This window comes from Oryzias latipes, chromosome 3 (assembly GCF_002234675.1).
Source record: "Oryzias latipes chromosome 3, ASM223467v1".
NCBI lineage: Eukaryota > Metazoa > Chordata > Actinopteri > Beloniformes > Adrianichthyidae > Oryzias > Oryzias latipes.
Genome location: NC_019861.2, coordinates 10,059,388 through 10,073,437, shown reverse-complemented (window position 1 = coordinate 10,073,437; position 14,050 = coordinate 10,059,388). Strand labels below are relative to the sequence as shown.

Here is a 14,050-nt window from a genome sequence, read left to right as displayed (position 1 = left end):
AAGTGGAAAACCGTTTCCCCATAGGTAACACTGACCTGATTTTTGGCATCAATTTAGAGAAGATCAAATACAAAAGCCTGCTTTAGATGTCATTACACCTAAAAAAAAATGGACCTAGTCATTTTTTAAACGGTTTCAACCCATGAAAAAAAAAGAATTTCTGCAAAAAGTTCACTGCCTGATCCGGGCAAAGGCGTCTCGGAGCCACAGGGAATCTTCATAGAGGCGAGGATCACCCAGATACTCAGAGGTTCTCTTGTACAGGTAGAAGTACAACACAGAGGCTACAGAAAGGGACACAAATAATCACACAAAATGATCAGCTTTGTATCATTTTTCTTACATTTTCAACTATTTTCATCTAATAAAACGTCTAAAAAAATGTGGTTAGTGTTTTTCACTTTTTCACATATTACCATTGCAATTATGACGTGTTTGCAGGATAAATGAATATTTAAACCCAGCCACATGACTTTAAAATTTGGGTAATCAAATTTGACTTAACATTAAAGGAAATTCTACATGACAAAATAAATCATACATATATCATACATTGAATAATAAATCAAAAGGAAAGTGTCTGCACAGCTCCTTGGTAAAGAAAACAAATCTTTGGGGCAGGTAAGAGGTGACTTAAGTATTATCCCAGACAAGGATCTTCTGCAGACAACACCATGCAATACATCTTTTATCCACTAATAGGCTTATAGTATGAAGACACACTCACACACTTGGCGGAGAGGAAAAAAAAACAGTCTTATTCTTTCAAAAAGGAAAAAAAAATCCCACAGTTAAAAAATAAAATTCTCAAAACAAAAGGGGCAATACCTCAGCAAAGCAAATAAATCAATTATCCTCTTTTCAAAAATGATGCCCAGTGATCGAAACTCATTCTGAAACAGTTATCAATCCTTCAGTCCTGTTGAAAATGAACTAGATATTTTTTATGCACTCATACGAATACGTCAAAGCTGTAACATAAATCAGCTGACGGACATTTACTGTGTCTTCTGTTACAACACACTGAGTTTAGAATGACCCTTCAAAGTGACTGCAGATTCATTTGAAAAGGGGAAATAAAAAAGCCATCTTACCAGATCTTTGCAGCACAAACAGAACCTGAAGACCATCCGTCCAAATAAATACGTTCATGTTGAGCCAGCGCAGGTTCTAAAGATAATAAGAAAAGCAAGACATTTATTTTCTACTAAACCTATTTTCCTCTTTATTAGCATTGATCTTTGGCTTTCAATGCTAACAGTTCACATATAGAATGGGTTTATAGTTTTTGGTTAACTTGTTTTAGTCAAGTTTCCATTTATGTTTAGATTTTTAGCATGTTAGTAAATGAATGCACCATGTTCATCTGTCTGTCCCCTTCGTGTTTGTACGAAGTAAAACCTCCACAAAAGCTAAGTAACTGTCTCTGAGTCTTATTCATTCATTTCTGTGTGCAGGAAGCTGAAGGGGAACGAACCTAATTACCTATTTTACAGTCCTGTTTAGAATCTCCAGTTTCCTCACAGTTTAGATTTTTAGCACGTTAGTAAAATGATGCTAAAAGCTTAAATCTGCAGTCAGAGTGGTTTGTTATTAGAATAAGGTTGTTATTTTTAGCAATCACTGACTCAGTTTTTTGCCTTTTCTTTCAAGTAAATCTGCTGCAGCAGGAGAATCAAGTATTTTATTTTGAAAGGAATTTGATGTGCAGAAAAAATAAAAGAAGGGAAAATTGTTTTATATAGAAAAACATCTAACTTTTTCACTACAGTTCCGTTGTTTTAGATATTTAGAAGCTACATTTTATAAATGAATGGCATTATGGCCATAAAAGCACGTTTGTTTGTTTGTTTGTTTGTTTGTTTGTTTGTTTGTTTGTTTGTCTTTTAAATATTGAGTTGGGACTTTGCAGCTCTTCTTAGGTTTTGGTCAATAAGAAAGGTTGCAGACCCTTGGTGTAGTCTACGTACACACCAGGTTCAAGAATGTGCTGATCATATGTGTTTGAACTGGCTTTTAACGTTTGGGGTATAAAAAGATCTGAAGCTACCCAATACTAGTTTATGTACCAACAGTTGGAAGAGGCTTGGTGTGAAATGTTAACGCGGTGCATACCTTGTAAATTCTGCTCCAGAAAATACAGTTAGTTATTTCTCCTTCGTGATCAATTTTCAAACGGTTGACACTTCCATGTTTTGAAAAAGACTAATTGGTCAAAGTTCAACTGGTTTAACTTTTGACGCACACTCAATCGCCAGGCATTTTGTACTGGGTTTTGAAAGCGGCAGCCTGAACTCTGCATATACACACGCATACATAAAAGTGGTAACTCAAATGCATGTTTGCAAGCCCACTGTGAACGTAGTTTAACACAAAAATATCCAAAGTTTTTTTAAAGAAGAAAAACCAAAATGGCATTTGGAATAGTAAGCATAGGGTGCATAAAAGCACTTAATAATAGTTTTATAAATGTTTGAACTTTTATACCATAAGCCAAGAATGGAGTATGATGCTGAAGGTCAGGTAAAGGGCAGAGAGCAGTATAAGGGCTCTGAAGCGTTCCAGTAGAATGGCGACCAAGCCAACCTGGAACACGTAAGTGTTGAAGAGCATCAACAGGACGATGATCATGTTGAACAAGATGGAAATGTCTTGGATGCTGTTTGAACAAAAAGAAGAACAGAACAACAAAACGCTTTAACAATAACGCCTGATCATCTTGTTCGCTTTGGTTCGTAAAACTCATTTAACAAATTCAACATGACTTACATGAAAAGCACCAACTGGACTGCCGGCTCGTTCCTCAGAAGTTCGCTGAAGGAGTTGACGAAAAGGTCAAATGAGAGCAGGCTAAGCTGAATGAATAAAACCAGGGAGTAATTGCTGGTTTGGAGCATCTCCGGCCCAAAGGCTGGGTACCCGGGCGGACTGTGGTTCCACTGCGGATCCAAGGCTGCGCTTTTCTTTGCCGCTCACAACACAGAAACATCCGCCTGTGCAGCACAGGCTCAACACTGTCAGTCTTATTGGAGCATTCAGATCTTTTTCAGAGTTTGGAGCAGGCCAGTATGAGGCTAGTGCATTTCCTGTACCTCACATGAATCCTGCTCACTCAAGGGAGACCGGCGTCCCCCAAAGGGAGAAAAAAAAACAGTATTGAGCTTCCAAAACGTCCGTGGTATTAACATATCACTGATGGTTTTTGTTGCTCCCTCATGATCAGAATCAACAGCAGACTGTGGCACAGATCCACCAGGACAGGTTTTCTAGGACTTTCATATCAAAACTGGAGGAACTGCTTTTGGACAGAATACAGCTGAAATCCTGCAAAGAGACAAGAAATAAGTATTATGTGACACCAATTACTTCTGTAAAAAAAAACCTTGAATGTTTTTTTCTTCACTTTTGGGTCTTTTTGATTTCTTTACCCAAAGAAGTAGAGGTGTAAGGATTTGTTTTAACAAAGATTCCATTCATTTCGATTCACTGACCTAAAATCAATCCAGGACATCTTTAACCAAAACTTCAACCAGTGTGACTCAGAGAGAAATAACTGGTACTGAACAACGCAGGTAAGGTTTTCCTGTTTCCTTCTATTTCTTGCAAGATAGTCAAGTGTAAATTGATTATGTGTACAAGTAAACAATAATGTATGAAAAATCCATTCATATTTTAGTTTCTTAAAGGTCATTGTTGTTTTTTTCTAATCAAAAATAATCCAAATGGAACATTATTAGAACATTCTACTACACTATTTGGTCACATGTCTTTGCTAAATTCAAATTGTTTCCACACATTGACTGGAATGATGGACTGATCAGTTTTTGCTGTCTTCACTTGTGTGTAAAAAAGTAAAAGTAAAGTAAAGTAAGTAAAGTAAAAAAACAATCCAAACGGTGTTTTCCAATATTGATATAGTGGATTTATGTCATTTTGAAACAATTTTCTATTTGTATAGGTCAATTTCATTCGAATTTGCCTCCGACAAATGGATCTGGTTGAATTGTAGGAATAGAAATCGATTCAATGATTAAGTTGACTAATCGTTGCACCCCCACAACTATGCAAATTTGTTTCTCCACCATGAGAAAACACAACGTCCTCTTTTGAAAACTTGATTTTGTTCAGATCAGAGCCAACATGGCCCATTCGTAGTGCTCAGGATCTGAGAATCCTGAGTCTGCATAAAGTTTGATGAGTGACTTTAGTTTCACTTGTCTAGTGAGCCTGTACAATCTCTTACACTGACACCTGGTGGATCCTTTAATGATCCCTGTATTTATAGCTTAGCACGACTGTGGCAGGTGTGAGGAAGATTAGTGCTCCTTCTAAGCACGGGACCAACAACCTGCAGCCTAGCTATTTTCCAAATCTGTCTGTCGTGAAACATCAAGGCCCAACTGGCCTACCTCCTTCTTGTCAACAAAACTGGTAGTAAAAATCTGGATATATACAAAATAATAAAAAGTCTAGGTAAAATTTCTTTTTTGAGGTTTTTTAGTAAAAAACAAAAGAAACAGAACATCATATTTGACTTTTTTTTAAAACTTGATTAACAAAAATGTATTACATTTTTTACTTTTATATTGACTTCCAATGCCCTTGTTGTTGTTTATCCTCTCCCAACTTGTAGGTCTTGAGTCTTATCTACTGAATCTTCATAGAAACGAGCAAACATCTTTTTTGCTTTAAGCAGCATTCGAACGAAGGGTTATAGGTTAAAAGCTAAAGCACAAACCTGTGAAGATAACTTTCCAAAGCAGAAGAAAGGGTGTCCTTCACAGTTATCCATAGGCAGCAAGCATATTGTGCAGCAGACTGACAGCTGTCGTCCCTCTAACCGCTCTTATCTTCTCACCCTTCTAATAGACAGGCAAGAGATTTGTGATCATACCCATGAAGCTCTGGCTGTGTTTGTTTAGAACTGCTGAGGACTGCAGGGTTTCAATCCTGCCTAATTCTTTATGTTCACGTTTTGCCTAATGGTAAGAGAAAATTTCGAATTAGTTGTGCCTTAAACACTTGCTTTCTTACTCGATGCCTGTGGCTTTCTCAGTCTAATCACCAATCCAGATTACGGTAATGCTCCTGGGAAAGATAAACCCAGTTGAGGAGCACAGAATCTATTGTCATCTAGTGGCCACTCTGTATCATCACACATTCACAAGGGAAAACACAACCAAACCAGCAATACTGCCTTGTCTAAAGAAAAATCATATAATTCAAATTACCTGAAAAAGAAAACATTTTGATCAAGTCTCTGGAAGGAGTGGCTTCAACTGTTCCAATTGTGTGCTTGGTACCATGGAATAAATTCAAAACAATGACGATTCTATGTCTTGGTTTGTTCCATGCCAAAGTTAATTTATTGAATTTGAGCTGCTAAAAAAAGTGTAACATTTTGAACTTCCAGAAAACTGCCAGTTTTTTGCGATGATTTTTATAATTTTCAATACTCCATCAGACCCAAGAATGTTAAATTTGTATATTTTTAAAAAAAAATATTTAATCTCTTTTAAAAATATATCTAAAACAAAATTTCTGTAGCCCTCTTATAATGATTAATGTTGTTGAGAGGCAGCTTCCCCCCAGCAAAAAACTTTGTCCCCAAGTTTTTTGAGTCAACAACAGCATCACTATTGATAAAGATTAGGAAATCATCAGTACATGCTTCTTTAAGAGAGTATTTGAACATCTGAAAATATTTTGTTCCTGTTGTTGTGAAGGTTCAATATGTGGATATATTTGATTTTTTATCGTGCATGAATTTCATGTCAGAGGTGCATATTTATCTTTTCAAGAATTTCTTCAAATTATTTTGCTACAGCTTTACACCATTAATATCACCTCAGCTAAAAGAACTGCTTTTTTAAATATTAATATAATATTAATATCAATAACAATAATTAAACTGCTTGAAATGCATATTTTTGATACTTTCATTTGCTGTTCTAATTTGTCACCCTTCAAAAGTCTTCTGCTCCCCCCCCCCCCCCCCATTTTAAATGTTCTAGCGCCCGCCACTGAACACTGTACATTGTGGCAGCACATTTTTATTATATCCCTCCTAAAAGCCATTTGCTATATTGGGTCGGAAATAGAGCAGCTCAGACATCAATTGACTTTCTAGTTGTGTGCTTAAAAAAGCAAAGGCAGGAAAAGTGTTATTGAGTTGCATATATTTGTTATAAAGCTGAATATAAGATTTAAAAGAAAGATTTTAAAGCAGTTTAGTAGTGCTCACATGCTCACTAGGCCTTTTACTTGCAGCTTTTCCAACATTGCTCATTTTATGATTCTATGTTGCCTGCTATGGAAGCGATTCTGTAGCATAATCAAAAATAAAAGTCAATTCCAGGAATGTTTTTTTATTTTCAAAATAAAGCTGCATTTTTTGACTCAAAATTAAACTGAAAAAGCAATCTGTCAAATGTTTTTTTTTTTAATTCTCTTCTTCAACACCGCTTATTCTGTCACTTGTTTAAAATTATAATGAAAATGGTATTTTACGTTTCATTTTCAAAAAGTTCTCTGGTAGCAAAATTCATTAAGAAATGTCTAATTTGACGATTAAAATGGATAAACAGAAATGCTTTTTCATTTTCAAAATTTAACTGCATCAAATGACTCAAAATTAAAATGAAAAATCAATGCTTTAAAATGCTTTCTCATTTTCTACTTAAAAACCGCTTATTCTGTGGCCCCTAATAAAACTGTCACTCATGGTCCAGTGTTTTAGTTGTGCGTCTCCATTTTTGTTCTTCTCCGTTAAAACACGTGAGGGTTTCCCCTCCTTCGTCCCCCCGTTGCTTGAAAACTGAGACGCCAGTGAGGTGGCCCGGGGTGCGGGGTGGAGTCAGCAGCTGCTGCTCTAATCCAGCCCCAGTGTAGTTCGTCAGCCCTGCGCTTTCACTTGCTCCTCACAGCGGCTTGTAGCTAGCCTCCAGTGGGATGTTAACAGTCCACATTTAGAAACACGTTAGAAGATTTACCGATACATTTCCGTATCTGAAGCGATAAAAGCGACAAGAATCAGCAGCAGGTAAGCGTAACCGGAAGTGTGCAGCGGTCGGCATTAGCTCAGACTGCGGTGTGGCTGGCTGTGTCTGCGGCGTTCTCAGCCGAGGAAATCAGTGTTTAGAACCGCCAGCAGTGTGATTTCTGACGCTTAAACTGTAAAACTGTACAAAATTTCTTAAACGAAACCTTGAGTTAGAACACGACTTATTTCTGGTCACTTTAAAATACTTTTGCGCCAGCTCACTTTTGAAATCTTCGAGAAGACGAAAGGCATTTTTGTTCAGTTGTACTTTGTGCTCGTCATGAAAAATAAAAGCGTTTTCGATAATACCTGGCAGCACGACAGTTCTTTTTAATTAATATGTATAGATTTGCTTTTCCCCCCTCGAAAATATGAAGGGATTTCAGAGAAAATATTATTCCACACGAGTTGTTGATTCTACAGTTGATTGATAGAAAACAATACAAAAGTTAAGGGTCTTTAGTGGACAACCTTTAAAATAAAAAAGTAAACTAAGTATTACCATTATCTGAACATGTGCCTTACTTTACAAAAAAAAAAAAAAAAAAAAAAAACTTTTGATAATTTCCGGAACTTTGAAGAACATGTAGAGAGAAAAATAATTACCAAACGTAACAAAGATTAATTCTTACCATAGACGATTTAAACAAACACTTGTACTGTACAATATTGAGACATATTTTATACATTTGTGATTTAGTTCTTTAGCTAAACAGAAAAAATTCTTTATTTTTTGCCAGCCATTAACTTTGCTTCTCCAGCAGAATGAATACCTGACATCTTGTGAACATTTTGCATTTGAAATGCCACTTTTTGTTATTTTTAAATTGGAAAAACATTTTTTTTCTGCTGTAATTGTACAAGCAAATTGTTACCATTTTTACTTGACATTTTGGGCTTCTGTGTAATTTTTTCACCATTATAGCAAAACTCCTTGCTTATCGCACACATTTTTTTTCTGGAGTATGTACTATAGTCATTATTTTATCTTCTATTGACTGTATAAGTGAACTGGACCGAGTGAATGTGCAGTCACCCATAGAAAATGGCTTACTTCCAGCTTCCAACTTCCAGCTAACTGTGGCCGATGTTTGCCAATACTTCAGTGTCTCCAGTAACACGAAGTTTAGATTGCCCTTTTGTTTTTAAATTAGAGATGCACAACTTTTCTATTACTGGACAATAACATTGTACTTGACCTTTTTAACATACAGCAAAGGATCTCATGGGATCAAGTATCACTTTAAAACTTTCATATACATTTATTTGAAAGCATTCTGACCATTTATTGAATTTCAGACATAACTGTAAACCATAAGCTCCCCATTGCCAGGGATCTATTAGGAAGAACATGTATCTTTATCAAAAATAACATCTACCTGAAAACAGTCAGTCTATTAGGAACAAGTAAACATTTCAAAAATAAGGTATTTTTGAAAACAGTCAGAAGAATGTCTATATTTTTTATATACACTAGTGTTTCCAGAGACTTTCTAGAGCACTGGGTTTTGGTATTATGGATTCAGACAGCTCTACAAAATGACACACGTACTAAATAGTGACATTTAATCTGAATAGCCTGCCAAGTATTAAGTAGTGATGGAATTTGGACACAGCCTTTGTCAATCAAACATTTTGAACGTTTGACATGAGACCACATACTGTTATTGAATCGCCTGATTAGTTTATGACATGAATGACTTGCACTTCTGAAAAAATATGAAAAAAATTAGACTATGCTAAAGAACGGCATCAGAGCAAGACTGGTTATTATGAAAAATATAATGACTGTGTACTAGCTGTTTGTTTCTCGAAAGAAGTCAATGGGATTTTGGAACTATATGGGGGAGGGGTCACTCAGTCCTGTTCTTATATACAGTCAATACTGTTGAAACATTTAATTTGCCACTAACCAGAGACAACACCCCTGATCAAAGCCATGATGGTAGTATCCACATTTGTCCGTCTCAGTATGAAACTCAAACACTGTCTTTCTTCAAATACTTTTTTGGGTTGGAAGTAAAGCTTGGAAGCTAACAGACCGATACTCCTTGTCTTGACTCAGCTTTTTATTGTTTGTTTTTGAGGCTTTGGCAAATGGAAGACGGTTGGAATTTGGATCTTGTTTGGGTTTAATTAACAGGAACACACTAAAAATGCTCAGTACAACAGAAGGCTGGTAGACAAAGTCCAGACTCAACCGAGCACCCACTTCTAAACTGACAACAGAGTATGAAGAAGAGTGCAAAAAGGAAGAATTGGGAGCTTTAGAAGGAGTCAGCCAGAAGAATGCAAGTCTGGGCTTGACTGGCAAATTATCCATGAAAGCTGTGGAGGGGGAAACACTTATAGAACACAGTTAACACAAGGACCAAGGGCTTTTTATATGTTGGGTTCTATAAATAAAAAACTGTGACAAAACTTTTAATTTACGTGTTTTAATTCCTGTCTACCTTTATTTAAACAAAAAACCTGAAAGTCTTTTTTTTTCATCAACTGTCAAGTAAAAGTTAATTTGATTTTTTAAGAAAAGCATTTCACTTTTTCATGTATTGGGTTTTTGCAGCAGACGGCTGAGACAGAGCTGCTTAGACAATATAGCCTTTGGCAGTCTGTAAAGTCTTGCTCAGCGTGTAGTCATTGGTCTTTTAGACACAGGTAATTACTCAGCGCACAGATTTTGCCTACATCACTGATGTCATGGTTACACGTTAACCTTTGTCCCTAAACCCAAAACATGCACACAAAAAACATCAAACAAAAAATGAGAAAAAGAAAAATCAAATACATTTGATACACTTTTTTAACTGTAGTACCTTAGGATTAATCTGCTTTTTTGATTTTTTTTTTCTTTCACCTCTTAGGCAAGTTTTGTTTTACTCTTTGTATGTTATTATCATTATGTGTAATATCTTTATCGCCCCTTTTTTCAAAATGGAAATCAACTGATTGGTGGTTCAAATCCCAGATTTTGCCTTCATTGTGCCCTTGGCGTAACTATTGACGTCACTTTGCCTCCAGTTTAATGAAACCTGTATGCGGTTTTGAATAGAATGAAATGTAATGAATCATTTGGGAGATCTTGACTAATGTCTGCTCAGAACTGAAATTATTGAGAGGAACTTTTTTATTTGGTTAATTTCTGTCTGGAGGACCTAACATCTTAGACATGTTGCTTACGTCATGAGACTTGTCATATCATATTACTGACTGGAAGACCGTGGTTTCCAGAGTAAATGTGCTAATGTACCTCCTGCAGGTAAGACTTAATCCTTTATCACAGGAGATGTCTTCAGCAACACCTACAATATACACGCTCTTGGACATACCATAACTCTGACCGTTAACGCGATCAGCGTGAATCAGGTGATTCTGATGGGGGGAATAGCTGCCTTGCACCCACACTAACAAAGTGGTACATTATGGAGAAAATCCGCTTTTCTCTAGGACAGAATCAGCTGATTTATGTTGACTGTGTTTACGGTTGAAGAGTTGAGATAGTCAAAAGAATAAAGACGCCCGAGCTTCAATGTTAAAGGGTTAAGCCATTCAACACCCTTTTTCACCAGTGTTCCATTTTAAACTCCAAAAGTGACTTGGAGAACACAACATTTTTCTTACAAAAACTAATTAGGACTACCCTAACCCTTGTGCTATCAGAGGTCTTTTAACATTGGGAGTTGGGTCATCTAGACCCACTAGACAGTGCGCTGAACCTTTTTTTCTTCAATGATTTGTGATCTTCATTGGTGTCCATGGATTACATGAAATCCTCTTCACCTTTATTCACCTTTGTCAGGGTAGGGAGACCATGTCAATGTAAGGGTGGGGTCATTTTGACTCCACATGATAGCACAAGGGTTAAAAATCTGTTTACTGTAAAAGAGAGGCATCACATGAACATTGCATTAGTTGTTTGAGGCACTTAAAGCAACACTGAACATTTCTATTTGAGCAGCGTTGGTGCATTTCCTACTGTCAATGTTTTCTAGTTTTGTTTCTATTTTTTTCCCTTCAATTTTTCATTATCAGTTTCCAGGATGCCACAATTTGTGTATCTCAAACCTTTTTCTTATTGTGTTTAGCACTGAAGGTTAGCTGAGTCTACAGGGAGTGCTCTATGTGTACTCTGCTGGTTTTATATGTAGACGGATCTTTGTTCGTCGTAACACTGGTGCATGTTTGTATGAATGAAAACATTAAAAAAAAAAAAAAAAAGTTAAATTTGTTTTTCCAAACTTTTCTAAATGTTGCCAATGTCTTCATGGTCATTTTACTGGTCAACAAATACCACTTTGTGTACTAACAGTAAAACTTTTCCACATTGAAAACATGTTTACTTGTAGGCATCAGTGACTTGAGAACTATACAGAGATACTGTATGTAAACCCACTGACGGTAGGCTCTTTTTTCCCCAGCATGGGAGTTTACGAGGAAAAAAAACAAACATGTGGAACCATCTGCCTGAAGTACCTCCTGTTTACCTTCAACTTTTTCTTTTGGGTAAGTTTCTATTTTGGAAGTTCTGATCACACAGAAAATAATAATAATGTAAAAAAAAAAAGATAACTCACAGTAACTTTGTTTGCAGTGGTGTAATTCTGTATGCTCTCAAGAGTGAGACTTTAGCGAGACTCCAGGGGTGGGGATGGGGTCTGCATGATAAATGACAGGGAGGGGACGTGGAACGATGACGGCACAAAGTTAAGGCTTTATTGCAACACAGCTGCAATGGGGCTAATGTTTCTTAACTGGAACTTTATCGCTTAAATGTATGTGAATACATCCAATGTAAACTTAGTTTGAGCAGGGAGATCCAATCGCGTCGGAATCTATTTTCTACCTTTTTATAGTTGTTGGGTAAACATGCAGCGGTATGAGATCTGTGTGTTAAAACCACTGGCCAGATCATTGCTGCGTCGTCATATAGGCAGAACTGTCCGTACGGATGAATACATTCTGTCTGCACTCCAAAAACCTGCAGAGCAAACCTGTAGGGGCATGCAGGTGGAGCGAACAGAATTTTAGGCCGAGCCCGTAGAGTGAAAGTTTTCTTTCCTTTTTTAATTATGTATATGCTGTGGGCAACAGGTTGTAGCAAATGCTTAAACAACATGCAATGTAAGAGTGAAGTAGGTGAGAAAAACAGTCAATTACTGACAATGACCATAAACACAAGCTTCCCAATCTATTAGAAACACGTATACATTTAAAAAATAGGGTTTCTGAAAACACAGAACAATGTCGGCAGATTTTTAAAAATTTTGGACTAATGCCAGTAAATTCCAATTGTGCAATTATCGGCCAATGTCGATACTGGCATCAATATATCGCCCATGCCTAACTGTAACTGCAATCTAAATATAAACAAAACAACAGTTAATTTGAATTCACATTGTATTTTCTTTGATTGGTCAAGATGTGGGCCAAATATGAATTCATTCCCTACGGCTTCTCCCTACCCCTACATTTAGCCCTCCAAGCAGAAAGATACTGAAAAACTGTGTCCAATCGATGACCTCATCAATAGCTGCATCTCCGTTAGCGCGTTGCTGCCAACACTCAGAAAACGCATAACATCAGTTTTTATAACCGTAAAAAGTCATGCAAAAACAAAGTCTTCCCATACATGTGTGCTTCAGAGAACAGAACGTGAAGAGATGCGTTTCTCGTCCGAGTTAAGTGCAATCTGGATCCTCCTACCAGTGGAGGGTTACCCAACTATAAGTTGCTACGCCTCCTTTCTTTTAACCCTTGTGCTAGCCTAGGCACTTTAACATTGGGAGTTGGGTCATCTAGACCCACTAGACAGTGCGCTGAACCTTTTTTCTTCAATGATTTGTGAACCTCACTGGTGTCCATGGATTAAATGACATCTTTCCACTTTTATCCACCTTTGTCATGGTAGGGAGAACACATCAATTTAAGGGTGGGGTCATAGATTAGCACAAGGGTTAAAAAAGAAGTTAAGACTCCACTAAAGCTCCAAATGCAAGAGTGAGGAGCTGTACAGGTAGGGAATAAATTCGGCTTCAGCCTTCGTCTTTTTGCGGTTACGTCAATGAAAAAAAAAAAAAGAAATCGTGCAACCAGCAGCAGTAAAGTCCTTCATTCAGGATGTAGCCAGGCGCCTGCTTCTCTGGTTTATAGACTAAACCAGCTTTTGCATGCATTTATTCAAGACATCTATTTCCAGAGTGAAGAATGTGATGCTATAAATACCTGCTGCTAGCTTTTGGATGTGTGTCAGAAATGTTAATTAAACGTAGGTGTTTTTACTCCAGCGTCAGTGAAGGCTTGTGATTCTCACTCGTTCTCAGTGTGATCTCACCCTCACAGCTTTCGCCACATTTCATAATCATATGTTTGCCAGCAAAGATCTCTGGTCTAGTTGGCAGGCAGAAACTGCAAACTGCAGTGCCAGATGCCACAGTAAATATTTCAGACCAAATTAAATCCAGTTATTTTTTTTCATTTATTTTTTACCATGTCTTACAAGCACAGATTTGTTGCCCATTTTATAATCAAGTAGAAGACATTTGGTGGTGTTTTTTTCCCCCCTATTTATTTGTCCAATCAATTTTATAGAGAAAAAATATGTTTATGCCACTTTTTTCCATAAAATTAAACCATTTTTAAAGCCTGTTGACTGACTGATTTTTGATATCATTTTGAGTACTGCAGTTTTCAGTGAATATTAATTTCAGATTGTGTAAAGAAACGGTTAAATTTGGCTTTTATCACTATTTAACTTTACTGACAAATTTAGCCTAACACAAAAAATAACCACTATAAATAAGATTATTAATGTCTAAGCAGAAGTATATCTTCAGTTCACTTCTGTTTAACATTTTTAAACTTGATTAATGAATTAATATTTTGATCAAATGTCTCTTAAGTTAGTTTGGCAAATGCTGTAATCCAACAGGCTCTGATTTTTTTTTAACCTATTTATGCCTCTACATGGCACTAAAGTAAGAATGTTTTTGTGTAGTCTTATGAGACTAT

At 36.6% G+C, this 14,050-nt stretch overlaps 2 protein-coding genes across 2 annotated transcripts in view; one reads left to right on the top strand and one right to left on the bottom strand.

The window, feature by feature from the left end:
- Positions 1-102: 102 nt before the first annotated feature.
- LOC101162105 (transmembrane protein 138-like) lies at positions 103-5,306 on the bottom strand. Its single transcript, XM_004066853.4, has 5 exons — positions 4,739-5,306; positions 2,770-3,324; positions 2,488-2,659; positions 1,095-1,170; positions 103-284 (listed from the first exon to the last, which is right to left on the bottom strand). The coding sequence occupies exons 2-5, from the start codon at positions 2,895-2,897 to the stop codon at positions 172-174; spliced, it is 489 nt and encodes a 162-aa protein (XP_004066901.1). The 5' UTR covers positions 2,898-3,324; positions 4,739-5,306; the 3' UTR covers positions 103-171.
- Positions 5,307-6,828: 1,522 nt separating this feature from the next.
- cd151 (CD151 molecule (Raph blood group)) overlaps positions 6,829-14,050 on the top strand; it is a 29,538-nt gene continuing 22,316 nt past the window's right edge. The window contains exons 1-2 of the mRNA XM_023952675.1: positions 6,829-7,042; positions 11,461-11,545. Coding sequence (XP_023808443.1) covers positions 11,462-11,545 — 84 coding nt within the window. The 5' untranslated portion in view covers positions 6,829-7,042; position 11,461. The remainder of the gene's footprint in view (positions 7,043-11,460; positions 11,546-14,050) is intronic.

Coding starts and splice junctions, on each gene's coding strand:
- LOC101162105 (XM_004066853.4), bottom strand. CDS start 2,897: ATGCTCCAAACCAGCAATTACTCCCTGGTTTTATTCATTCAGCTTAGC. Junction 2,660..2,769: donor GTCCAGTTGGTGCTTTTCAT/GTAAGTCATGTT, acceptor TTGTTCAAACAG/CATCCAAGACATTTCCATCT. Junction 1,171..2,487: donor TACTCCATTCTTGGCTTATG/GTATAAAAGTTC, acceptor TATTATCTTTAG/AACCTGCGCTGGCTCAACAT.